The sequence below is a fragment of the Protopterus annectens genome, chromosome 12.part0, assembly GCF_019279795.1.
Source record: "Protopterus annectens isolate FY-2018-M chromosome 12.part0, PAN1.0, whole genome shotgun sequence".
NCBI classification, from domain to species: Eukaryota; Metazoa; Chordata; order Ceratodontiformes; family Protopteridae; genus Protopterus; species Protopterus annectens.
The window spans coordinates 522,265,319-522,292,670 of record NC_056746.1 but is presented as its reverse complement, the minus strand read 5'-3'; the positions used below and the strand labels follow the sequence as shown (position 1 = coordinate 522,292,670).

Below are 27,352 nucleotides of genomic sequence, written 5' to 3'. Positions count from 1 at the left end.
CAGAGCAATTCTTTGATCAGCACTGACTGCCCCTGTCAATGAAGGGGCATCACTCCCGGTCAACAAATGTAAATAAATAACCCCCTGGGGTGAATTTACAGTCATCCATCCAGTTGTCAAGGGTGCATTGCACAGGGTCATTGAGGAGCTCTGCTTCACATGCAATGGAAGCATATTGCAAAGGAGCGACATCCACAGTCACTGGGTGATGTATCTGTGTGTCCAGTATGTTCTGTTAATGTTGCAGGTTAGGTTGAGATCTCTGAAGACAGTTATTCTTGTCACATTTGATTTGCGGATGTGCAGCATTTCCATTAGGGCAAGGTCCGAGACTGCTCTGTAGGCAAGGCACAGGTCTCCTCTCAGCAGCCTTTATGCTGCAGAGTACAGTGACAGTTTTCAGTTCTTCCATGTACGTCATGTTTTGGTGGCCTTGGATTCTCTTGATTAGAAACCTCTGTGGTCTCTACAGTTGCTGCAGGTGTCTAGTGAGTTGCATACAGAACGGAGCATTGTCCTCAATTAGTGGTCTGATGAGGGTCGAGTACAGCGGAGCTATAACCTCTTGGTCTTAGATGCAATATCATTATTTGAGATACTCAAGGTAAAATGTTTTCTGTACCAGTATAGACACTTGGTGATCGAAGTTTAAATGTGTTCCCAAGTCTTTCACCGCTGGGTTTCAGCTTAGAGGGGTGCTATCTATATCATACTTACCAAAGGGGATAATGAGGCATTTTTTTGCATTAAGTTTTGGTCTGTGAATTTGGTACCAATCATTTGTCTGTGTCAATACTTTCTGTAATATTCAAATAAAGTCGCAGGAACACTCGGCTGCTTCCAAGACCAAATATCTTCCAAAACTCAACAATTCAAAGAACAATAACTCCCAGTAACCAAGGAACGTTCTTTATTTTATATCCAGTGAGCGCTTTCACCCATGAGGGCTTCTTCAGACTGTACAAAGTGTAGCATAAAGCACAGTCTTATATAATCATGACTCATTAAACAATCAACATTCAATTTAAAATTTAAACAGACAGTTAAACTGCTATCCATAGCTAAAACTTCATAAAAATGCTATCTATTGCTAAAACTTAATAAAAACATAGAATATAGCTTATGTTCATGTAAAATATTCATATTGCCATATGTCAATAAGTATTAAGAATATATACTACTTTAACATAGTTAACTTAACTTACAAGCATTATTCTTTTGAAATTTTTATCAGTAAGCATTGCTGTCAATGGTGTTTACAACAAACAACCACTTGATGGCAGCATTGTTATGACCATGCCTGACAAATATGATCTTCCAATTTTAATACTCATGGAAGAAACTTCATGTCATTCCTATGTAAACATTCCTCATATATTGTTCTAATCTAAGCGAAATCTATATTAAATAACAATGTTTATTAAAACATAACATTAAAACAAGTCAATGTACCATATATGTGTAAATACGGTGTATACTGAACAAACTACACCTGTTAAACCTTGAGACTAAAATCACCATCCACTACTACATTTATGTTCTAGTGGAATATATGTACGTTGTCATCATTATGATATATACTTCTTGGTAAAGTAGTCTCATGTTATGTCTGAGACATCTAATAAAATCTATACTTATAATGCCTCTAGAATGCTCTCTTTAATTCCCTCTTCTTGAGAAAGGGATAGATGTTAATTTTATCATTTAAGCCCGGGGGGTGATCTGCTTTGCAACGAATAATCCATCTAGTTTCATATTCAAGAGTGGTAGTCTCTATGTCACCTCCTCTCAAAGTCATGACGTTCTGTATAATACAGAACTTAAAAGTATGATGTCTACCTTTCTTAGTTACATGTCTGGCCAGAGCATTCCTATCATCACATCTCCTTATTGCATAATTATGTTCCCTAATTCTCTCTCTTAGCTCTCTGTTAGTTTTCCCTATGTAAAAGGCCGTGCAGGCTTGACATCGAGCTAAGTATACAACATTTTCAGTCCTGCAAGTGGTGCCAGTGTGGAATGTGAAAATGTGTCCTGTGGTGGGTAACTTAAATTGTGTGTCTGTATTAATATATTCACATTGATTACAATTATGACAAGGAGTGGTGTTAGTGAGATGAGTTGTATGTTTATTCATGGTCTTGTGACATAATGTCCTCTTCAAATTATTCTTATTTTTGTAACTAAATCTAGGTAGGTCACTCACTAAACTGCTAATGTCGTCATCTATTTTTAAGAGATGCCAGTGCCTAGTTAGTATATCCCTGACTTCTGCAATGTCCTTTGTATAATGCATGGATATACTGACAGTTGAGTTCTTAACATCTTGTGTATTGTCTTCTCCATCTATATTATTTACATTATTCGAAAAATATGGACGTGCTCTTGTCTCTCTTAATTTATAGACATCATCAATTGTTTTGTCAATGTCAATGACTTCATAGGACCTCTCTAGTAATCTGTCCTTGAGTCCTGCTAACTCTTCTAAATAGCCAGATTCAGTGGGATTAAGTCTGGATGCTCTCATGACTTGTCCTTTAATGATGTTGTCAAAAATGTGCTTAGGATGCATACTGCTCCTATGTAGAACTGAATTCCTGAAACACTCTTTCCTGTGTATTGATGTATTAATGATGCCATTACTTAACTTAATTATATTTACATCTAGGAAAGATATATATTCCATGGAATATGACATGGTGAACTTTAAAAATGACGTCAAATTATTCACTTCCCTCTCAAATTCTAACAAGTCACTAAGTGTTCCTTTCCATACCAGGAAGAGGTCGTCCACAAATCTTTTGTAGAAGACAACACTATTCTTAAAGGAAGGGAGATGAAACAACTCTTCATTCTCCCATTCAGCCATTACTATGTTGGCGTAGCTATTGGCACAGGATGTGCCCATAGCTACGCCATCTTTCTGTATGTATAATGTTTCATTGAAAATAAAAACATTATTTTCTAGAATAATTTCCAGAAACATAGTAAGGAGTTCAATAAATTGATTATCCATGTCTGTATATTTCCTAAGGTAGTTTGAAACACTGTTAATGCCTACTTCATTGGGAATAACCGTGAAAAGGCTTTTTACATCCAGGGTCACTAAACAGAGTTCTTCAACATCATTCTCATTAGAGAGATATTCATATAATTCAAGAAGGAACTGCTTACTGTCTTTCAAGATGTTAGCATTACTCTCCAGTACTTTCCTCAGGTGTTGTTCTACAAAAAGGGAGAATGGTTCTGTCAACCATCCACGTCCTGAGACAATCGGTCTCATGGGAGGGTTGTGGAGTCCTTTGTGTATTTTAGGGAGACCCTTCAAAATAGGGATTAATGGATGTTGGACTTTGAGATACATATAAAAGTCTTTTCTGATTAAGTTACTTTTGACAAGGTCCTCAAGAGTATCATATACTCTGAAGATTCTTGTAATCACTTCATTGATGTTCAATACCTGATAACTGCCTTCATTAATCAACATATCATTCATGTTCCCAATATAATGTTCCGTACTCATAACAACTAGTGGTCCTCCCTTGTCCGCTGGTACTATTACTATGCTGTCGTCTTCTTTAAGTTTCTGTAAAGCATTTCTCTGTTTAAAAGTCAAGTTATTCTTGTTGTGTTTGTTCACCTGGCCAGATTTCCTATTGGTATAGTACTCATATAGGTCATTCTCCACTAGTCTCAAATATGTGTCAATAACAGGATGCAAAGGAGGGGAGTATGTGCTGACAGGTTTAAATACATTCACTGCTCTATCCCTATCATTCTGACCATAATCAAGTTTCAATTGAAGCTTTCTAACAAACATTCTCACATCGATGACTGTATCTGTGTGCTCACTCATTCTGCTAGGTATGAATGATAGACCTTTCTCTAATACTTCTTTTTCATCAGAGCCTAATTCTTTATGTGATAAGTTTATAACTAATGATTCCCTCCCTTTGTCCACATTTTCTTTAGGGTAGGTCCCACTTGATTGGGTTCCATGTATTTTCTTTTTTGCCTCCCCCTGCTCATGGAGCGCGAGCGCCCTTGGAGTAGAGGGGACTGGATAGGGTAAGGGACCTCCTGTATTGAGACTCTACCCTCTTTATCTTTCCCTTGCTCTATTGTTGTTTCTTTCTTTCTCACTATTGGCACCCCTCCATTCTTAGTGTTAATATTGTTCACAATATCTTTCACATTAGAATTGGAAGCACCTGAGAGATTCTCAATATGTTTACTAGGTATTTTAGTATGTATAACAATGGGGTAAAGATTTGAATTGCTATTCACTGGCCCATCTGTGTTGATCATAATATCATTTTCATGCAATACATTCTCATTTAAGTTAGTTTTAGTAAGTTCAGCAGTATCATTCAGTCTTAAATTAGTTGTGTTATTATTGTCAGCATTAACATTGTCAGTATTCATAACTCTCCTCACACTAGTGTCCCTTCTCATAGTCCTGGGCCAAGTGAACACATGGCCGTTTTTAAAGTCCAGGGTATCTCTTTCAATTTTAGATTTTTTCTGATTAAAAAGTCTAGTTTCAAAAAGAAACACATTGTCCATCATTCGATTTAGACCCATTGTAGCCTGAGGTATATTGTATGTGGCAACTATGGTTTGATGCAAAGCAGTCACTTTTTCACGTAATAAATCTTCCTCCGGTTTATGGAAGTCTATGAGAAGCTTCATATAGTTGAAGCTTAAATCAATGTTTAATTTCTGCCATTTTAAAAGAAGTTCTGGAAAATGATTACCTGTGGTAGGCATTTTCAAAACTCGCAATCCTCTGGGGATAATCCGTTTTTCTATACAGGCTTCGAAGTGCTGCCGTTGCAGTTGTAGTCTCTTGAGCTTCAAAAAATCTGCCTCTAGCGTATCCAAGTCTTCCGATAGCTTCAGGAGTTCTTCCGTACTACCTTCGGATCCAGTATCACCACCATTGGGTTCAAAAAGTAACAGTTTATTCTCGCTTCCTCCTACGCACTTACGGAACCTTCCTAACATCCGATCAGATGAGGAGTTGACTTCTGGCGTGTACGCCAGTTCGATGTCATCACAGGTCGCCAAACAAGCCATGTTCTCGGGGCAGGAACAAGATAAAGTGTAATAACAATCAGATACAACGCTCCGACCCAGAAAACAGTGTTCCCACTAAAATAAATCAGAGTTAAACTTCAAATAAAGTCGCAGGAACACTCGGCTGCTTCCAAGACCAAATATCTTCCAAAACTCAACAATTCAAAGAACAATAACTCCCAGTAACCAAGGAACGTTCTTTATTTTATATCCAGTGAGCGCTTTCACCCATGAGGGCTTCTTCAGACTGTACAAAGTGTAGCATAAAGCACAGTCTTATATAATCATGACTCATTAAACAATCAACATTCAATTTAAAATTTAAACAGACAGTTAAACTGCTATCCATAGCTAAAACTTCATAAAATGCTATCTATTGCTAAAACTTAATAAAACATAGAATATAGCTTATGTTCATGTAAAATATTCATATTGCCATATGTCAATAAGTATTAAGAATATATACTACTTTAACATAGTTAACTTAACTTACAAGCATTATTCTTTTGAAATTTTTATCAGTAAGCATTGCTGTCAATGGTGTTTACAACAAACAACCACTTGATGGCAGCATTGTTATGACCATGCCTGACAAATATGATCTTCCAATTTTAATACTCATGGAAGAAACTTCATGTCATTCCTATGTAAACATTCCTCATATATTGTTCTAATCTAAGCGAAATCTATATTAAATAACAATGTTTATTAAAACATAACATTAAAAACAAATCAATGTACCATATATGTGTAAATACGGTGTATACTGAACAAACTACACCTGTTAAACCTTGAGACTAAAATCACCATCCACTACTACATTTATGTTCTAGTGGAATATATGTACGTTGTCATCATTATGATATATACTTCTTGGTAAAGTAGTCTCATGTTATGTCTGAGACATCTAATAAAATCTATACTTATAATGCCTCTAGAATGCTCTCTTTAATTCCCTCTTCTTGAGAAAGGGATAGATGTTAATTTTATCATTTAAGCCCGGGGGGTGATCTGCTTTGCAACGAATAATCCATCTAGTTTCATATTCAAGAGTGGTAGTCTCTATGTCACCTCCTCTCAAAGTGCGTATGACGTTCTGTATAATACAGAACTTAAAAGTATGATGTCTACCTTTCTTAGTTACATGTCTGGCCAGAGCATTCCTATCATCACATCTCCTTATTGCATAATTATGTTCCCTAATTCTCTCTCTTAGCTCTCTGTTAGTTTTCCCTATGTAAAAAGCCGTGCAGGCTTGACATCGAGCTAAGTATACAACATTTTCAGTCCTGCAAGTGGTGCCAGTGTGGAATGTGAAAATGTGTCCTGTGGTGGGTAACTTAAATTGTGTGTCTGTATTAATATATTCACATTGATTACAATTATGACAAGGAGTGGTGTTAGTGAGATGAGTTGTATGTTTATTCATGGTCTTGTGACATAATGTCCTCTTCAAATTATTCTTATTTTTGTAACTAAATCTAGGTAGGTCACTCACTAAACTGCTAATGTCGTCATCTATTTTTAAGAGATGCCAGTGCCTAGTTAGTATATCCCTGACTTCTGCAATGTCCTTTGTATAATGCATGGATATACTGACAGTTGAGTTCTTAACATCTTGTGTATTGTCTTCTCCATCTATATTATTTACATTATTCAAAAATATGGACGTGCTCTTGTCTCTCTTAATTTATAGACATCATCAATTGTTTTGTCAATGTCAATGACTTCATAGGACCTCTCTAGTAATCTGTCCTTGAGTCCTGCTAACTCTTCTAAATAGCCAGATTCAGTGGGATTAAGTCTGGATGCTCTCATGACTTGTCCTTTAATGATGTTGTCAAAAATGTGCTTAGGATGCATACTGCTCCTATGTAGAACTGAATTCCTGAAACACTCTTTCCTGTGTATTGATGTATTAATGATGCCATTACTTAACTTAATTATATTTACATCTAGGAAAGATATATATTCCATGGAATATGACATGGTGAACTTTAAAATGACGTCAAATTATTCACTTCCCTCTCAAATTCTAACAAGTCACTAAGTGTTCCTTTCCATACCAGGAAGAGGTCGTCCACAAATCTTTTGTAGAAGACAACACTATTCTTAAAGGAAGGAGATGAAACAACTCTTCATTCTCCCATTCAGCCATTACTATGTTGGCGTAGCTATTGGCACAGGATGTGCCCATAGCTACGCATCTTCTGTATGTATAATGTTTCATTGAAAATAAAAACATTATTTTCTAGAATAATTTCCAGAAACATAGTAAGGAGTTCAATAAATTGATTATCCATGTCTGTATATTTCCTAAGGTAGTTTGAAACACTGTTAATGCCTACTTCATTGGGAATAACCGTGAAAAGGCTTTTTACATCCAGGGTCACTAAACAGAGTTCTTCAACATCATTCTCATTAGAGATATTCATATAATTCAAGAAGGAACTGCTTACTGTCTTTCAAGATGTTAGCATTACTCTCCAGTACTTTCCTCAGGTGTTGTTCTACAAAAAGGGAGAATGGTTCTGTCAACCATCCACGTCCTGAGACAATCGGTCTCATGGGAGGGTTGTGGAGTCCTTTGTGTATTTTAGGGAGACCCTTCAAAATAGGGATTAATGGATGTTGGACTTTGAGATACATATAAAAGTCTTTTCTGATTAAGTTACTTTTGACAAGGTCCTCAAGAGTATCATATACTCTGAAGATTCTTGTAATCACTTCATTGATGTTCAATACCTGATAACTGCCTTCATTAATCAACATATCATTCATGTTCCCAATATAATGTTCCGTACTCATAACAACTAGTGGTCCTCCCTTGTCCGCTGGTACTATTACTATGCTGTCGTCTTCTTTAAGTTTCTGTAAAGCATTTCTCTGTTTAAAAGTCAAGTTATTCTTGTTGTGTTTGTTCACCTGGCCAGATTTCCTATTGGTATAGTACTCATATAGGTCATTCTCCACTAGTCTCAAATATGTGTCAATAACAGGATGCAAAGGAGGGGAGTATGTGCTGACAGGTTTAAATACATTCACTGCTCTATCCCTATCATTCTGACCATAATCAAGTTTCTATTGAAGCTTTCTAACAAACATTCTCACATCGATGACTGTATCTGTGTGCTCACTCATTCTGCTAGGTATGAATGATAGACATTTCTCTAATACTTCTTTTTCATCAGAGCCTAATTCTTTATGTGATAAGTTTATAACTAATGATTCCCTCCCTTTGTCCACATTTTCTTTAGGGTAGGTCCCACTTGATTGGGTTCCATGTATTTTCTTTTTTGCCTCCCCCTGCTCATGGAGCGCGAGCGCCCTTGGAGTAGAGGGGACTGGATAGGGTATGGTCAGAATGATAGGGATAGAGCAGTGAATGTATTTAAACCTGTCAGCACATACTCCCCTCCTTTGCATCCTGTTATTGACACATATTTGAGACTAGTGGAGAATGACCTATATGAGTACTATACCAATAGGAAATCTGGCCAGGTGAACAAACACAACAAGAATAACTTGACTTTTAAACAGAGAAATGCTTTACAGAAACTTAAAGAAGACGACAGCATAGTAATAGTACCAGCGGACAAGGGAGGACCACTAGTTGTTATGAGTACGGAACATTATATTGGGAACATGAATGATATGTTGATTAATGAAGGCAGTTATCAGGTATTGAACATCAATGAAGTGATTACAAGAATCTTCAGAGTATATGATACTCTTGAGGACCTTGTCAAAAGTAACTTAATCAGAAAAGACTTTTATATGTATCTCAAAGTCCAACATCCATTAATCCCTATTTTGAAGGGTCTCCCTAAAATACACAAAGGACTCCACAACCCTCCCATGAGACCGATTGTCTCAGGACGTGGATGGTTGACAGAACCATTCTCCTTTTGTAGAACAACACCTGAGGAAAGTACTGGAGAGTAATGCTAACATCTTGAAAGACAGTAAGCAGTTCCTTCTTGAATTATATGAATATCTCTCTAATGAGAATGATGTTGAAGAACTCTGTTTAGTGACCCTGGATGTAAAAAGCCTTTTCACGGTTATTCCCAATGAAGTAGGCATTAACAGTGTTTCAAACTACCTTAGGAAATATACAGACATGGATAATCAATTTATTGAACTCCTTACTATGTTTCTGGAAATTATTCTAGAAAATAATGTTTTTATTTTCAATGAAACATTATACATACAGAAAGATGGCGTAGCTATGGGCACATCCTGTGCCAATAGCTACGCCAACATAGTAATGGCTGAATGGGAGAATGAAGAGTTGTTTCATCTCCCTTCCTTTAAGAATAGTGTTGTCTTCTACAAAAGATTTGTGGACGACCTCTTCCTGGTATGGAAAGGAACACTTAGTGACTTGTTAGAATTTGAGAGGGAAGTGAATAATTTGACGTCATTTTTAAAGTTCACCATGTCATATTCCATGGAATATATATCTTTCCTAGATGTAAATATAATTAAGTTAAGTAATGGCATCATTAATACATCAATACACAGGAAAGAGTGTTTCAGGAATTCAGTTCTACATAGGAGCAGTATGCATCCTAAGCACATTTTTGACAACATCATTAAAGGACAAGTCATGAGAGCATCCAGACTTAATCCCACTGAATCTGGCTATTTAGAAGAGTTAGCAGGACTCAAGGACAGATTACTAGAGAGGTCCTATGAAGTCATTGACATTGACAAAACAATTGATGATGTCTATAAATTAAGAGAGACAAGAGCACGCCCATATTTTTCAATAATGTAAATAATATAGATGGAGAAGACAATACACAAGATGTTAAGAACTCAACTGTCAGTATATCCATGCATTATACAAAGGACATTGCAGAAGTCAGGATATACTAACTAGGCACTGGCATCTCTTAAAAATAGATGACGACATTAGCAGTTTAGTGAGTGACCTACCTAGATTTAGTTACAAAAATAAGAATAATTTGAAGAGGACATTATGTCACAAGACCATGAATAAACATACAACTCATCTCACTAACACCACTCCTTGTCATAATTGTAATCAATGTGAATATATTAATACAGACACACAATTTAAGTTACCCACCACAGGACACATTTTCACATTCCACACTGGCACCACTTGCAGGACTGAAAATGTTGTATACTTAGCTCGATGTCAAGCCTGCACGGCTTTACATAGGGAAAACTAACAGAGAGCTAAGAGAGAGAATTAGGGAACATAATTATGCAATAAGGAGATGTGATGATAGGAATGCTCTGGCCAGACATGTAACTAAGAAAGGTAGACATCATACTTTTAAGTTCTGTATTATACAGAACGTCATAATGACTTTGAGAGGAGGTGACATAGAGACTACCACTCTTGAATATGAAACTAGATGGATTATTCGTTGCAAAGCAGATCACCCCCCCGGCTTAAATGATAAAATTAACATCTATCCCTTTCTCAAGAAGAGGGGATTAAAGAGAGCATTCTAGAGGCATTATAAGTATAGATTTTATTAGATGTCTCAGACATAACATGAGACTACTTTACCAAGAAGTATATATCATAATGATGACAACGTACATATATTCCACTAGAACATAAATGTAGTAGTGGATGGTGATTTTAGTCTCAAGGTTTAACAGGTGTAGTTTGTTCAGTATACACCGTATTTACACATATATGGTACATTGATTTGTTTTAATGTTATGTTTTAATAAACATTGTTATTTAATATAGATTTCGCTTAGATTAGAACAATATATGAGGAATGTTTACATAGGAATGACATGAAGTTTCTTCCATGAGTATTAAAATTGGAAGATCATATTTGTCAGGCATGGTCATAACAATGCTGCCATCAAGTGGTTGTTTGTTGTAAACACCATTGACAGCAATGCTTACTGATAAAAATTTCAAAAGAATAATGCTTGTAAGTTAAGTTAACTATGTTAAAGTAGTATATATTCTTAATACTTATTGACATATGGCAATATGAATATTTTACATGAACATAAGCTATATTCTATGTTTTTATTAAGTTTTAGCAATAGATAGCATTTTATGAAGTTTTAGCTATGGATAGCAGTTTAACTGTCTGTTTAAATTTTAAATTGAATGTTGATTGTTTAATGAGTCATGATTATATAAGACTGTGCTTTATGCTACACTTTGTACAGTCTGAAGAAGCCCTCATGGGTGAAAGCCACTGGATATAAAATAAAGAACGCCTTGGTTACTGGGAGTTATTGTTCTTTGAATTGTTGAGTTTTGGAAGATATTTGGTCTTGGAAGCAGCCGAGTGTTCCTGCGACTTTATTTGAAGTTTAACTCTGATTTATTTTAGTGGGAACACTGTTTTCTGGGTCGGAGCGTTGTATCTGATTGTTATTACACTTTATCTTGTTCCTGCCCCGAGAACATGGCTTGTTTGGCGACCTGTGATGACATCGAACTGGCGTACACGCCAGAAGTCAACTCCTCATCTGATCGGATGTTAGGAAGGTTCCGTGCGTAGGAGGAAGCGAGAATAAACTGTTACTTTTTGAACCCAATGGTGGTGATACTGGATCCGAAGGTAGTACGGAAGAACTCCTGAAGCTATCGGAAGACTTGGATACGCTAGAGGCAGATTTTTTGAAGCTCAAGAGATTACAACTGCAACGGCAGCACTTCGAAGCCTGTATAGAAAAACGGATTATCCCCAGAGGATTATGAAGTTTTCAAAATGCCTACCACAGGTAATCATTTTCCAGAACTTCTTTTAAAATGGCAGAAATTAAACATTGATTTAAGCTTCAACTATATGAAGCTTCTCATAGACTTCCATAAACCGGAGGAAGATTTATTACGTGAAAAAGTGACTGCTTTGCATCAAACCATAGTTGCCACATACAATATACCTCAGGCTACAATGGGTCTAAATCGAATGATGGACAATGTGTTTCTTTTTGAAACTAGACTTTTTAATCAGAAAAAATCTAAAATTGAAAGAGATACCCTGGACTTTAAAAACGGCCATGTGTTCACTTGGCCCAGGACTATGAGAAGGGACACTAGTGTGAGGAGAGTTATGAATACTGACAATGTTAATGCTGACAATAATAACACAACTAATTTAAGACTGAATGATACTGCTGAACTTACTAAAACTAACTTAAATGAGAATGTATTGCATGAAAATGATATTATGATCAACACAGATGGGCCAGTGAATAGCAATTCAAATCTTTACCCCATTGTTATACATACTAAAATACCTAGTAAACATATTGAGAATCTCTCAGGTGCTTCCAATTCTAATGTGAAAGATATTGTGAACAATATTAACACTAAGAATGGAGGGGTGCCAATAGTGAGAAAGAAAGAAACAACAATAGAGCAAGGGAAAGATAAAGAGGGTAGAGTCTCAATACAGGAGGTCCCTTACCTATCCAGTCCCCTCTACTCCAGCCCATGAGCAGGGGAGGCAAAAAGAAAATACATGGAACCCAATCAAGTGGGACCTACCCTAAAGAAAATGTGGACAAAGGGAGGGAATCATTAGTTATAAACTTATCACATAAAGAATTAGGCTCTGATGAAAAAGAAGTATTAGAGAAAGGTCTATCATTCATACCTAGCAGAATGAGTGAGCACACAGATACAGTCATCGATGTGAGAATGTTTGTTAGAAAGCTTCAATTGAAACTTGATTATGGTCAGAATGATAGGGATAGAGCAGTGAATGTATTTAAACCTGTCAGCACATACTCCCCTCCTTTGCATCCTGTTATTGACACATATTTGAGACTAGTGGAGAATGACCTATATGAGTACTATACCAATAGGAAATCTGGCCAGGTGAACAAACACAACAAGAATAACTTGACTTTAAACAGAGAAATGCTTTACAGAAACTTAAAGAAGACGACAGCATAGTAATAGTACCAGCGGACAAGGGAGGACCACTAGTTGTTATGAGTAATGGAACATTATATTGGGAACATGAATGATATGTTGATTAATGAAGGCAGTTATCAGGTATTGAACATCAATGAAGTGATTACAAGAATCTTCAGAGTATATGATACTCTTGAGGACCTTGTCAAAAGTAACTTAATCAGAAAAGACTTTTATATGTATCTCAAAGTCGAACATCCATTAATTCCTATTTTGAAGGGTCTCCTAAAATACACAAAGGACTCCACAACCCTCCCATGAGACCGATTGTCTCAGGACGTGGATGGTTGACAGAACCATTCTCCCTTTTTGTAGAACAACACCTGAGGAAAGTACTGGAGAGTAATGCTAACATCTTGAAAGACAGTAAGCAGTTCCTTCTTGAATTATATGAATATCTCTCTAATGAGAATGATGTTGAAGAACTCTGTTTAGTGACCCTGGATGTAAAAAGCCTTTTCACGGTTATTCCCAATGAAGTAGGCATTAACAGTGTTTCAAACTACCTTAGGAAATATACAGACATGGATAATCAATTTATTGAACTCCTTACTATGTTTCTGGAAATTATTCTAGAAAATAATGTTTTTATTTTCAATGAAACATTATACATACAGAAAGATGAGCTATGGGCACACCCTGTCCCAATAGCTACACCAACATAGTAATGGCTGAATGGGAGAATGAAGAGTTGTTTCATCTCCCTTCCTTTAAGAATAGTGTTGTCTTCTACAAAAGATTTGTGGACTACTTCTTCCTGGTATGGAAAGGATCACTTAGTGACTTGTTAGAATTTGAGAGGGAAGTGAATAATTTGACGTCATTTTTAAAGTTCACCATGTCATATTCCATGGAATATATATCTTTCCTAGATGTAAATATAATTAAGTTAAGTAATGGCATCATTAATACATCAATACACAGGAAAGAGTGTTTCAGGAATTCAGTTCTACATAGGAGCAGTATGCATCCTAAGCACATTTTTGACAACATCATTAAAGGACAAGTCATGAGAGCATCCAGACTTAATCCCACTGAATCTGGCTATTTAGAAGAGTTAGCAGGACTCAAGGACAGATTACTAGAGAGGTCCTATGAAGTCATTGACATTGACAAAACAATTGATGATGTCTATAAATTAAGAGAGACAAGAGCACGTCCATATTTTTCGAATAATGTAAATAATATAGATGGAGAAGACAATACACAAGATGTTAAGAACTCAACTGTCAGTATATCCATGCATTATACAAAGGACATTGCAGAAGTCAGGGATATACTAACTAGGCACTGGCATCTCTTAAAAATAGATGACGACATTAGCAGTTTAGTGAGTGACCTACCTAGATTTAGTTACAAAAATAAGAATAATTTGAAGAGGACATTATGTCACAAGACCATGAATAAACATACAACTCATCTCACTAACACCACTCCTTGTCATAATTGTAATCAATGTGAATATATTAATACAGACACACAATTTAAGTTACCCACCACAGGACACATTTTCACATTCCACACTGGCACCACTTGCAGGACTGAAAATGTTGTATACTTAGCTCGATGTCAAGCCTGCACGGCTTTTACATAGGGAAAACTAACAGAGAGCTAAGAGAGAGAATTAGGAACATAATTATGCAATAAGGAGATGTGATGATAGGAATGCTCTGGCCAGACATGTAACTAAGAAAGGTAGACATCATACTTTTAAGTTCTGTATTATACAGAACGCCATACGCACTTTGAGAGGAGGTGACATAGAGACTACCACTCTTGAATATGAAACTAGATGGATTATTCGTTGCAAAGCAGATCACCCCGGCTTGAATGATAAAATTAACATCTATCCCTTTCTCAAGAAGAGGGGATTAAAGAGAGCATTCTAGAGGCATTATAAGTATAGATTTTATTAGATGTCTCAGACATAACATGAGACTACTTTACCAAGAAGTATATATCATAATGATGACAACGTACATATATTCCACTAGAACATAAATGTAGTAGTGGATGGTGATTTTAGTCTCAAGGTTTAACAGGTGTAGTTTGTTCAGTATACACCGTATTTACACATATATGGTACATTGATTTGTTTTTAATGTTATGTTTTAATAAACATTGTTATTTAATATAGATTTCGCTTAGATTAGAACAATATATGAGGAATGTTTACATAGGAATGACATGAAGTTTCTTCCATGAGTATTAAAATTGGAAGATCATATTTGTCAGGCATGGTCATAACAATGCTGCCATCAAGTGGTTGTTTGTTGTAAACACCATTGACAGCAATGCTTACTGATAAAAATTTCAAAAGAATAATGCTTGTAAGTTAAGTTAACTATGTTAAAGTAGTATATATTCTTAATACTTATTGACATATGGCAATATGAATATTTTACATGAACATAAGCTATATTCTATGTTTTTATTAAGTTTTAGCAATAGATAGCATTTTTATGAAGTTTTAGCTATGGATAGCAGTTTAACTGTCTGTTTAAATTTTAAATTGAATGTTGATTGTTTAATGAGTCATGATTATATAAGACTGTGCTTTATGCTACACTTTGTACAGTCTGAAGAAGCCCTCATGGGTGAAAGCGCTCACTGGATATAAAATAAAGAACGTTCCTTGGTTACTGGGAGTTATTGTTCTTTGAATTGTTGAGTTTTGGAAGATATTTGGTCTTGGAAGCAGCCGAGTGTTCCTGCGACTTTATTTGAAGTTTAACTCTGATTTATTTTAGTGGGAACACTGTTTTCTGGGTCGGAGCGTTGTATCTGATTGTTATTACACTTTCTGTAATATGTTAACATCATTGAGGGACTCTGATTGAGCCCAGTTTACAGTCATCTGCAAACTTGGTAAGCCTCAGGCCATCTGCCTTCATGTGGACTTCAGAGAAATAGATTCCAAACACTAGAGAGCCCAGCACAGATTGTTGTGGTACTTCACTGGTAACTGGTCTACTGGTGGACTCCCCAGTTTTGACCGTGTGCTTTGTCGGTGAGCCAGTTGGCTATCCATCTAGTAATGTATGGATTAATCCCCAGCTGGGAGAGTTTCTGTATGCTACCCAAATGAGGGATTGTTTCAAAGGCCTTGACTAAATCAAAATAGGCAGTATGTACTGTTTTTCCTTCTTCCAGGGCTTTGGTGACCTTCTCAAAGAAGTCCACTAGGTTTAATAAGCAAGATCTAGCCTTGACAAAACCAAAGTGGGTCGGGTCAAGAGTTTAAAGGTCGCCTATGTCTTTGCGGTTAAGGTCCATGATTCTTTCCATGCCTTGCAGATGAGGCTGGTTAGCCTTATGGGTATATAGTTCCCAGGGTCAGTTGATGGACTCCCTTTGTGCAAGGTGATTACTGCTGCTGTATTCAACTCTGCTGGGACAAAGCCAGTTCTCAGTCTATGGTTTAAGAGTGCCGTGTGGTTCCACTAGGTCTTGTTTTAGATTTAGTAAGCGGCATGGGATGCTATCTGGTCCCAAAGAAGCTGTGTTTTTGGCCTTGGAGAGTGCTTGTATGACCCGTTTGGAGATGCCCTGTAGAGGACTGGTGTAAGGAGTGTTTTTGGGATATGTCTGGTGGGGACAGGTATGTGAAGTTATTGCCAAATCTGTCGGCTAGCAGGTTGGCAATTTCCTCAGGTTTAGTGTGAGTGGTACTGTATACTGTAAGCTCGGCACACAGCTGGGCAATCCCTTTCAGGTTTTGGACATAGCTAAAGAGTGCCTTATGATTGTCGTTAGCTACAGATGCTAATTTAGACTTGTAGCTAGCCTAAGAATACTTCAAGATACCTGATTTGCTTGTTCAAGCTGTGGAGGGTATTCTTCCTCTGAGTAAGTTTCCTCCTATTTTAAGACATCAGTTTCTTTCTTTTTTTTGTTGTATAACTTATTTATACTTGCAGTCCACCAGGGTGGCTTGTTTTTTTCAGGAGGACTTGGTTTTGTTCCAGTTAGGTACAGCCGAGTCGATGCATTTGTTTAAGTTGCTGTATAGGGCATTTGTGTATTCCCTTGCATAACAGTCATTGTTGGCTATGTTGGCAGGAGCTTTGATACTTTTTGTAACAATATTTGCTTTAGAGAAATTTTTTCATTTTTTTTTTTTTTTTTAGGTCTGTGGGGGTGTCCGGTTTGATCTTTACTTCAAAGGAGATATATTTATAGTCTGACCTTACAAGGGAGGGCAAAACACGGGATAGTGTTGGTGAACAGTAGGTCCAGGACATTTGATCCCTTTGTGGGGGTGCAGATCAACTGTTCCAGAGCATCTGAATTGACAAATTCCAGGAGCCTCGTAGCAGTCATGTTTGTACTCATGTAAGATGCCCAATTAATAGGATATTTGAAATCTCGCATCGACAAGATGTTTGGCTGTATACTGAGTGACTCTAGAAAGTCCAGGTAGGTGTTTTTCTTCTCCTGGTTCATGGTTGGGGACCTGTAGCTAGGGATGATGTGTAAGGGTATTTTACCATAGTTAATTGGACCTGGAGTAGCTCAAGAGAGTTGTACTGTTTCACCAGTCTCTCTAGGTATATTTGGATTTAGTGAAGATGGATACACCTTTGGTTCTTTCACACTCGTTTTGGGGTCTGAATGTGTGAAAGGCATTGTAGCCTTATACAGCTGGGGTGCTCTCGGTGGCCGTGAACAAAGTCTCACTGACTGCACAAACGGCAGCATTTTCCAAGGAGGAGTACTTCCAGGGAGTGCAGTTTACTGTTTAAGCTCCTAGCATTAAGCAGCATGACCTTGAGTTTGTATTTAGTGGATTTGTTTGCATTGGAAGTTTTGTTGCTTGGACATTGCCTTCCCCGTAGTGCCTTTTCAGGCAAACATCTTTGCCATTATCAAAAAACCTTGAGGAGACAGGTGTGAAGGCCATCTCTGGCAAAGCAGCAAGGACTGTTGATCATGTCTTCCCAGGCAAACAGATACTGGATCCCCATAGAGTAACACCAGAAGCTAAGCCAGTTATTGAAATCTGTCTTTTTGTATTGTAGCATCATCCTAGGTGAAGGTAGAATGCTGCTTAGGACTAGGAACATACCTACCTGAGACATTTTGAGAGTTCGGTCATGTCTCTGTTCATACAGTCCAGAGAGGTAAATGTCAAGTCATTCACACCAAGATGTAGTAGGACAGAGTCGTAACGGTAATTGTTGCTGAGTGATTTGAATGTGTGTGATTTGACAGACACTGGAACCTGACAGGCAACTGACCATGACCCTCAACTTGTTGAGGGGGACTTATGTTTCTCACTATTGAGTTACCTATGACCAGAACATTAGGTTTTGAGGTGCTTTGCCTTAGCGGCTTAATTGTTGAGACACTTATGTCTTGTGTAGTGATGGATTCTGTTTGTGTACCAGTATGTGTATGTTTCTGCTTGGGAGGTCTCTGGTCTTTTGGTAGGCTCTTAGTGAGTACCTCTGCATATGTGGGTTTATGTATCTTGACTTTCTTATGTGAGAGGGGAGTTGTGTGTGCTGACGACCTGTTGTATTTCTTGTTTATGTGAAAGGACTGATTCTAATTTCTTGGTATATTTACATCTCTTGTATACTGTATGTGTTTGCTTTTAGAAGCAAGTGGTTGTTATAAATGAGGCAATTGCCAGGATGCCCATGTCAATTGGGTTGACTGGAGAAATGGTGGGAAACTGTCTGTCCATTATGGCAAGTATATGTTGTTGTAACTAGTGGGTATGGTCTAGATGGACCAGGGTTTGCTAGTGAGACTAAGGTGGGTATTCTGTGGAGGGCTAAGGGTGGAAGACTGCATCAGATATTAAGATTGCACAGCTGATTTGCTGGCTGGGTAGCAGTGTGCAACTGCATTTATCAGAGGCAGGGGGAGGTAAGAAGTGTTATCTAGCAAATATTAAAGGAAAATTGTGTCTCTAAAAGTTTTGTGTCTGTACATGACAGCACTAAACCCTGTTGCATGGTGCACAGGTACGTGAAAATGTGAGGCTTAAATACAAGGGAAGTTAAAATGGTTTTAACACATGCTTACCAGTAGTAAAGCCTAAAACTGAGCCTTTTTCCAGTAATCCCCAACTCAGATGGGTCCTGAGTTGCACACTTATGCCACAAGGGTGCAGGGGGGCCTTCTTAATGTAGGATGGCTGATTTGTAGTGCTCAAGTAATACCAAACAGCCTAGATTCAGCAAATCTGAATCTAGCCTATCCTGTGAAATACAAAAGTACAAGAAATTCAGAGTGCAGGGACAAAAACACATTTTCCAGTAAAACTGATTACTGTATATGGTTGTTTGGTGAGTAAATTAATTTCTTCATTTTTGTTGGAATATTTGGCAATGACTGAGATATACTGAAGAATGGGACAGCTGTTATATAATTAATGGTATACAGAGGCTATAATTTGTGTTTTTTCTGGTAAAGAATATAATCCACATTTCTGTTTGTTGTCACACAAAATGGCCCATTTTGAATTAAACCGTCAAGCCAATTAATAGATAAATGAATAGCAAAAGTTTCAAAATTAGTAGTGGGAAAAGTTCCCTACTGAAAATGAGGAAAAAAATATTTTTTTCATAGCTGGCTGTGTAATTCCAATAGAGTTTTACTGGGGTAAAGAAAAATCATAGCAGAAAGTAGCATTGCAAAAGGAAGATATTGACCTCAGAACCTTTTCAGCCTTTTAAAAAATGTATTAAGCACAATTAAAAGTTTATGCCAGGCAGTAGCTTGAAATCCTTACTTGTTGGTTATATGTAAAACTCAATGAGATAAAATGCAGTGCCTTTCTATGAAGGTCTTTTACATTTTTGCATAAATTGTACCTGTTAAAGTGCTGTGTCTCTTAGCGCCACACTTGGTCAGATGAATGAAATTTCTTTTGAATCTAACCAGTAAAGTCGTTATATTCTTCATATTGTGTTGTGGTGCAGAATCTCTGGTTCAGTGTATGCTGCTACTTTAATCCTACTCTGTGGATGTAATCATAAAACATGTGCATTTCTTCCACCCTGACATATTTTCTTCTCTTCTGCAGATGTCGGTACAGATAATGTTAGTGGGACTCTTAGTACATTACAGCATTGTAACACTCGAGATGATTTTGACATGTTTGCACAGACGAGGAACAGCTCCATGGCTGATCAACGCAAAAAGTAGGTGTTTATTATGCTGAGCATTTGATTTTATCATTGGTAGTGAGGTACTATTTAAAGATAATTTATGGTCCTCCTGTTACATTTCTTAATAGCTATTACTAGCATTGTTGAATTTGTTCTTTGAGATATCATCAAGCAAGAATATTTTTTTCCTTCATTATTTAGACAAAAATGACAGATTTGGTGTAGTGGAACTGATCTCTGCATCTGACCAGGTTTTAAGTGAATGGTGAAGGCATTAGAGTGCTCCAGTGTTTAGTAGATTTTCTACCAAATCAGCGGTACATCCTGCTGAGTTTAGCATCTCTACAGTTTGTATCTTCCTTTGGTATCAGGTCAGAACTGCATCTATCAAAAACATGAGTAGAAACAACTGTAGCATTAGGTTATAAGATGCCAGAACTAAAAGTAGAATTAGACCCTGCAGTGACGTCCTGGATTATCCTGTTGCACATCCATCAGCACTTTATTGTACCATGTTTTGGATGTGGAGTATTCACTGAATATTTAGTGTGCTTTGTATACAAGAAGGCGCGAGGGCTTTATGTTGAGGGGGCATCTACAATGGATGAGTCTCTCTGGTGCTTCCTTCTAATGCCCTTGTACACTTATTCCAAGCATCTGAAGATCCCAGCAAACAAAGACATGCTCTTTGGTATGTGTATACTATCCCTATACTGGAGTTAGACTGCATGAACACCCCATCAGTCTCCAGTTATGTCTAGCTGCTGACATGGTTTATATCCTTGTAGCACATGCCCATTTGGAAAATGTTCATACTTGTTGCCTATGAAGTGTAGGAGTTTCAAGTGTGCCTGCAAGTGTCTGATCACAATCCAAGAAATGTGTTTTTAGTGCTACTGTACAATGCAAAGGGAAGAAGTTTTCACTGTCTCTTCAATTTATTGGGAGTTCTCAGAAAGATGGGCTTCAGCTCCTTGTATGTTTTCAGCAACCATGAAAGATAAATGCTGGAAGTAGACATTTTGTGAAAACAGAATGAATGTATTGATCTCAGTGCTCAGCTGTGCTACATCCAGGTCTAGATTTATTTTAATGTGCACATGTTTTCTGCTCTGGCAGTGGCATTTGTTGTTTTACCCCCAAGGTCATTGGCTTTTGGAGAGAGGTCAACTTCCAGGTCTTTTTCTTTGTACCCCAGTGAAGGTGAGTGCTTGACTGTTGCACTTGTGAGTGATATGTGCGGTTCATTTATTTTCTCTAAAACCAAGGAGGAAAAGGTGCCAAAAAATTCCACAACCAAAACCACCTAAACAACACACGAGGTCTATAAAATTCAAAGCTTGGGTGGTTAATACACACATTTATTGAAATTTCAGTAAATTTGTTTGAATTAACCACTCTAGTTGAGTTATGTTCATTCATTTTTCTCTGTTTACTTTAGGATAGCAGGTACCACCACACAGCCATGAGAGAGGCAGGCCACTGACTCTTCAGGAAACATTCTTTTGTCCAGATTCAGTCAGTGTTTCCCCACTTGTTGATAATTTATTGATGGTTGTCTGTACTAGCTGGACATCCATTTATTGTGATCATACCCCTCAGCCTTCCTGTCTTCACCTTGAATTTTGAAATCTTGTTTAGTGTATCGTGGAAGAAGACTCCATGGATTTGAGATCATGGCCCAACAGTTCCTTCGTGAATGCTTGAGATCGTGGTCCAGCAGCTAACATTGTAGCTCATGCTCAATGCCTAACTGACCTGTCATCCCCTGGAGCTGTGCATGGTCCTTATCCAAAATTTGCCAACAATGTAGCCTTTGTGACTCCTCCTGTGTAGGAAAATTTTGAAGAGTTATGGTGTGGTATTGTCTCCCTGTGCTTTTGAATATTCAGCTCTAGCAGAGGCTGAAGAAAACCTTCTTCCCTTTAGCTTAACTGGGATGTTTAGTCCATCCTCTGCTGGTTTTCTTCCTAAGTCTGATTGCCTCCTCAAAGGAAGTCCTAGTAAGACAAATTGCTACCCTTTGCTTTTATCCTGAAGGCATTTATTTAATGCTTATGTGTGGCAGATTAAAATGGATCTGTAATTCAGTCCCATTCTGGAATGTAGCAAGAGTATAATTTTTGTGGAGTGGGTGCAAGTTTTATTGGTACCCCAGATATCCCAAAGCAAATATGCCATTTTCTCTGATTAACATAATTCGCAACCCACCCATCTCGAATGATTTGGTCACTGTGTGCCTCTAGAGAGAATCCAACACTTTGGACAGGTTTATAGAAAAGATGTAGTCCTCTGCCACACTGAGCCTTTCATTTCCGGTCTTTCATTTTGGAGGAAGCCATGGAGAAGGTGTCCAACTTTCCTGACTCGCACCAGGTCATGGCACTTCAAAAGTTCTTAGCACCATGTCTGAGGTAGAGTACTATGTAGCCCGCTACATCTTCATTGTAGTGGGTGTTGTGCTTAGGACTGCAGCCATGTTACCTTCCTTATGAGTCTGCCTGGCTTTGGTTCTGCTCCTTTAAGGAGCTGCAGCAGACTGCCCTCTCTTAAGGGTGAGGTCTTTTTTTTGGCAATGCCTTTCAGGAGAATGATGATAGAAAGGCAGGTATAGTCAATCTTGCCCAAACCAACTTTCTTTGCTAGGAGACAAAAGGCTCGCACATTTCAGAGACTGTGTGTTAACTGCAAAGCCACCTTTTTGATCCACTCCCAAAGTCCTTCAGGGAGAATACTGTCCCAGTTGGCCCAGGAGCAGATTAAAGTAAGAGACTGACTGAGTGACAATATCACTTTGCATCTTCTGTGAGTAATATTGAGACGTACTAAAAGAATGGAGATCTGGGATTACTGGAAGGAAGACTTTATTCACTTTGGAAATGCAAGTAGTACAGGAGGAGGCAAGAAATGATTGCAATGAAAAACTCCAGCACTGTATTAAGAAAACTGAGGCAGAGGATAAAATCCTTTATTACAAAAAATGAGGAGTGAGAGGTAAAGAGGAAACACAGGCTGTTCACAAAAAAGACTAAAAATAAGAAGGGACATTATATTTTTACCAGGTAAAAGTAGCTCCAGAAAAGGAGATGGTAAGGGGTGAGGGATGGGGGTATAAGGACTGCACTGGAGAAAATACTGGAAAGGGTAAAAGCTATGTTCAGAAATGCATGCTTGGCAAAATATGTTAATGAAATATTCACTCCCATAATGCCTTGCATTAGCAGAGGTAGAAGAGGTATTAATAAAGCAAGAAAAATGAAAAGTGACTGGGAAGGAACATCAGAGTTTTCTGAGATTATTTGATGAAAAAATTGACATTGGTTCTCACGGAACCTTATAATAATTTGTTAGGAACAACATGGGGCCAAAACTTTGCCTGTTAATCTTGATTTATTCTTTGGTAAGTAATGATAAATTTCTGCATAGTAAGTTGAAGCCATTCCCGAATGTGTTAGATGGCTTTTACTTGGTCAAGGGTCATATCAGTTCACCTTGAGCTAGATTTCTGGCATTGACTCCGGCACTGCTGCTGAGCTGAATGTAATGGGTCATGTTAATGCTTCTTTTGGGGAGGGTGGCAGCTTTAGCAAGGCATGGAGTCTTGTAGGTGGAAATTTAGTGCATAGGACAGAGCTCACAGTAGTTTATTGGATGGTAATATCTGACACAGTGGGTTCTTGGAGGAGGAGGAATTGTCAAAAGAAAAGTCAGTAAGCACTGATGTGACATAGTGTCTAGTGCTGAGATCAGTCTAGTTTACTTTGATTGCATTCAGTGTCTGGGATAGGAGTGGAGAGCAAGATCTTGTGTTCATACAGATTGATTCAGTAATCTTTGGTAGAGTGACCATTGCTCAGAGAGATTTGTGGTAACTTGGACTGTGGGAAACTGTGTCAACTGGTAGTTAATGAAGAAAAGTGTATTGTTGTGCATGTTGCAGAAAGGGTCACATGGAAAACATTCTTGGTTGGATAACATTAAGCAGGACACTGGACATCTAAGATGGCTGCACAATAAGCAACAGGTTGGTTAGTGCTATCCCAGTGTGAAACAGCAATTGTGGGAGGCCAGTGAAACCCATCTAATTGTTTAGATTTTAGTTACTGGCTAGTAATTGCACTGTTATACTGCATGGATGCTGTGGCTCCTCTTGCTTCCCAAGTAAAGACGAACAGGTGGGGTGGTTCGTTTATCCACTTTATTATGCAGGAACACATCAGGATGGATAGCAGCAGTACAAAATATAAACAAACTGATTGACAGACTGTACAAAATGGCAGGCTCGCGTGTGCTCAGTAGTTATACACTTGTGCAAACCCCTAGAAAGCTTCTTAGAGGGTATACATACATATTGATCTACAGATGCCAACAAATAAATCCCAAAAAATTTACAGAAAATTGACCAGTAAAAAAGAGACTGTACCAGGGATGAATCTTAGAAACTGTTCAGCAAAAGTAGTTAGTTTCAGCTTTTGGTACAGATGACTGCTTCTAGTAATTTAGAGGAAAATAAATCAAATGCACCCAGAGCTGTTTAAGTGAAACACTGAAGGAATATATGCAGTCTAATAAAAGGCTAAAAAAAAGAAGCTTTAACTAGTTGTTGAGATGAGTTGATAAAACTACAAAATTCAGAGGCTGAAATGAAGAAAATGCTGTCTTGAGTATGAGGCTTCTTAAGAACTGGTCTAAAAAGAATTAGATGACAGAACATGCATAGAAAACCTGACATTTTCTGCTGTGCTAGAGAAACTGGAAGGAACAGACTATTAATTTTATGGAAGTACAAATAAGTGAATGGACTGGAGTTCCACAGCAGGATTTTAATTGGAAGGGCATATTCTGTGTATGCTGCAAATCTAGCCACAGGAAAGACGTGTATCGGTAAAGATGCAGTCGTATCAGCAAAAAGAATTGTTCTTGACAAAAAGTTGTGTAGGAACAGCAGTGTGTTTGTGGAAGGTAATTATTCACTGTATACCAAACAAAAGAGAAGCAAGTTTATCCTAGTAATCCAAGAATGTTGAGAGGCAGATGAGAGAGGTTCAAGCTGCTATATCCAGCTGTCTTCAGAATATTTTTGCTGGAGGATTCAAGACATTTTTTGGATTCAGATCAGGCTAAGGTGGGAATAAAAAAGGGTAAGGCAACAGTGTGAGCCAAAACACAGATGTGGCAATGCTTTTCCTTCTACTAATAGCAAAGTCCACAGAGAGAGAGTCCATTTGTTCATAGGAAATGCTTGAATGATTCAGAAAAGCATGGGAGTGGATTAGAAGATGGTACTGTGGATTTGAACCAGAGACTGAGATTGAGAATGGATATGATCAGGAAGACGTCCAACAATATTGTGGATTTAGTGATTAAATGGGCGACTGTTAAGAATCAGTCACATTAAATGTAGGATCAGACATGTGAAATGTGGCTTTTTTAACATGATGCAGCTGAGAAAGATTTGAATTTTGTTGACCGTTTAAATGATGGGTGAACTGTAAAGTATATAACTCACTTTGTCATTGATGTTTAGAAGTACATTGAAGGGACTGAAGAAGTAACTGCAAGTAAAATGTTTTTTCTTATAAATTGTATAAAGTGTTCATGATGTGAATTACATGTAGTATTGTAAAGCAATTTTGTATTGTGTGCAGTCAGGAATATTTTAAATGAGGTAGGAGTCATCTTATCAGCGACCGTTATTTATGCTAAAGATAATTAAAGCAAGAAAGTGTTTCTTAGTTGTAATTTTTCCAGACTTTATACTATTAACAATGTTGGAAAGACTAGAAAGAAGCAAGTTAGTTAATATAAGGCTGTGATCATAAGCTGTTGGGTAGTATATGTAAAGTGTATTGATTATATTATATGCAGAATTAAGATGGTAATATCCTTTATTTTTATGAAGGTAGACATCTTGATTAGTATCTTTGGTTTAGATTACAACGATTTTTAAAGCAAATAGATTAAAAAAAATAAGACAAAATCTCTATTTCTTCCCTTTATTGTTATTCACCAGTTTAATCTATTTAGGTCTACTGTATCCCACTAAATTGATTCCCAAGACATTCTGTATGTACCTGTCCTGATATGTGATTGGATGATTATTTCTGGTACATTGTTGTCTGTCGCTCTTCTGTTTTTATTATTGTTTTTACTTCATTTTCACTGTATCTATATTGACTTTTTCCATCTTGCTTTTTTTTTTCCACTTAAGATGATGTTTTCAATATGAATTAACGGAGTCTCTCTTGTCAATTGTTTGTCTTATGCCCCACCCTCTTAGAACCTCCACTTGCAGAACGACCTATGTTTTAAACTGTCCTGCAGTTGTAGCGCCATTTTTAAATCTTTATCCCCAATACTGCTTTATCGTTAGCATTCCAGTAGTGTGCTTGAAAGGTGTCCTTTAATGTATCTCCATGGTCTTTGTTATTGATATCTTAGTTTGTTTTAATGACTAGAAGTGTAATAATTTGGATTTTTAAATAATTTTACTTAGCACAGTGTGTTCTCACTGTTTTACTTTTTTTAACATGCATAATTATTGTTGAGCCGAGCAGTTTCTTGAACTAACAGCCCTTGCCTGTAGTGATTTGCTGTTGAAATTGGAACTTTTGCTTTGCTATAAATACCATAGGGAAGTGTGTTTTTTTTTTCTCTTTTCTGAGCTTAGCTGTGTGCTGATGTTAAGGTAACTGCTGGAATGCCGTTCTTATCCTGAGCACTGCTACACAGCTCAGATTGTTAGTCTGTGTCAAAAAGAAAGAACATATTTTTTTTCTTTTTTCTCTAATATCTGCTCTGCTATATTTTTGCAAAACTGTTGTTTTATTCAATTGAATTCTTAAGATTACCATCTTTAATTCACATGCATATTTATAACTGTGTGCAGGCACTGATTCTTAGCTGTGGGGTCTTGTGTGCTAATTTTTGTTTTTCATTAGTATATCTGTGATGGAATTATTGTTATACAACTATTCCAACATGTTAAATTCTAACTTGTTTTAATCCAGTGGCTATGATATATGTATACATATGACAGATTGCATTTTTGTATTTTTCTCAGCTCTAGGTATCTACTGATGTTCATCATGTTTCACTGTTGCAGTCATTACACTTGGGTTATCCTGCTGTAGGCGACCCGAGTTCCAAAGTCTTGGTCCGGCGTCAGTTGCTGTCGCCTCTTCCCTGTTGTGAGTGTGCCAGGGGT

At 37.4% G+C, this 27,352-nt stretch overlaps 1 protein-coding gene across 1 annotated transcript in view; it reads left to right on the top strand.

Annotated features, from left to right (window-relative positions):
- The window catches only part of TOM1L2 (target of myb1 like 2 membrane trafficking protein), a 927,227-nt gene that overhangs the window by 594,499 nt on the left and 305,376 nt on the right, over positions 1-27,352 (top strand). The window contains exon 9 of the mRNA XM_044088936.1: positions 20,061-20,178. Coding sequence (XP_043944871.1) covers positions 20,061-20,178 — 118 coding nt within the window. The remainder of the gene's footprint in view (positions 1-20,060; positions 20,179-27,352) is intronic.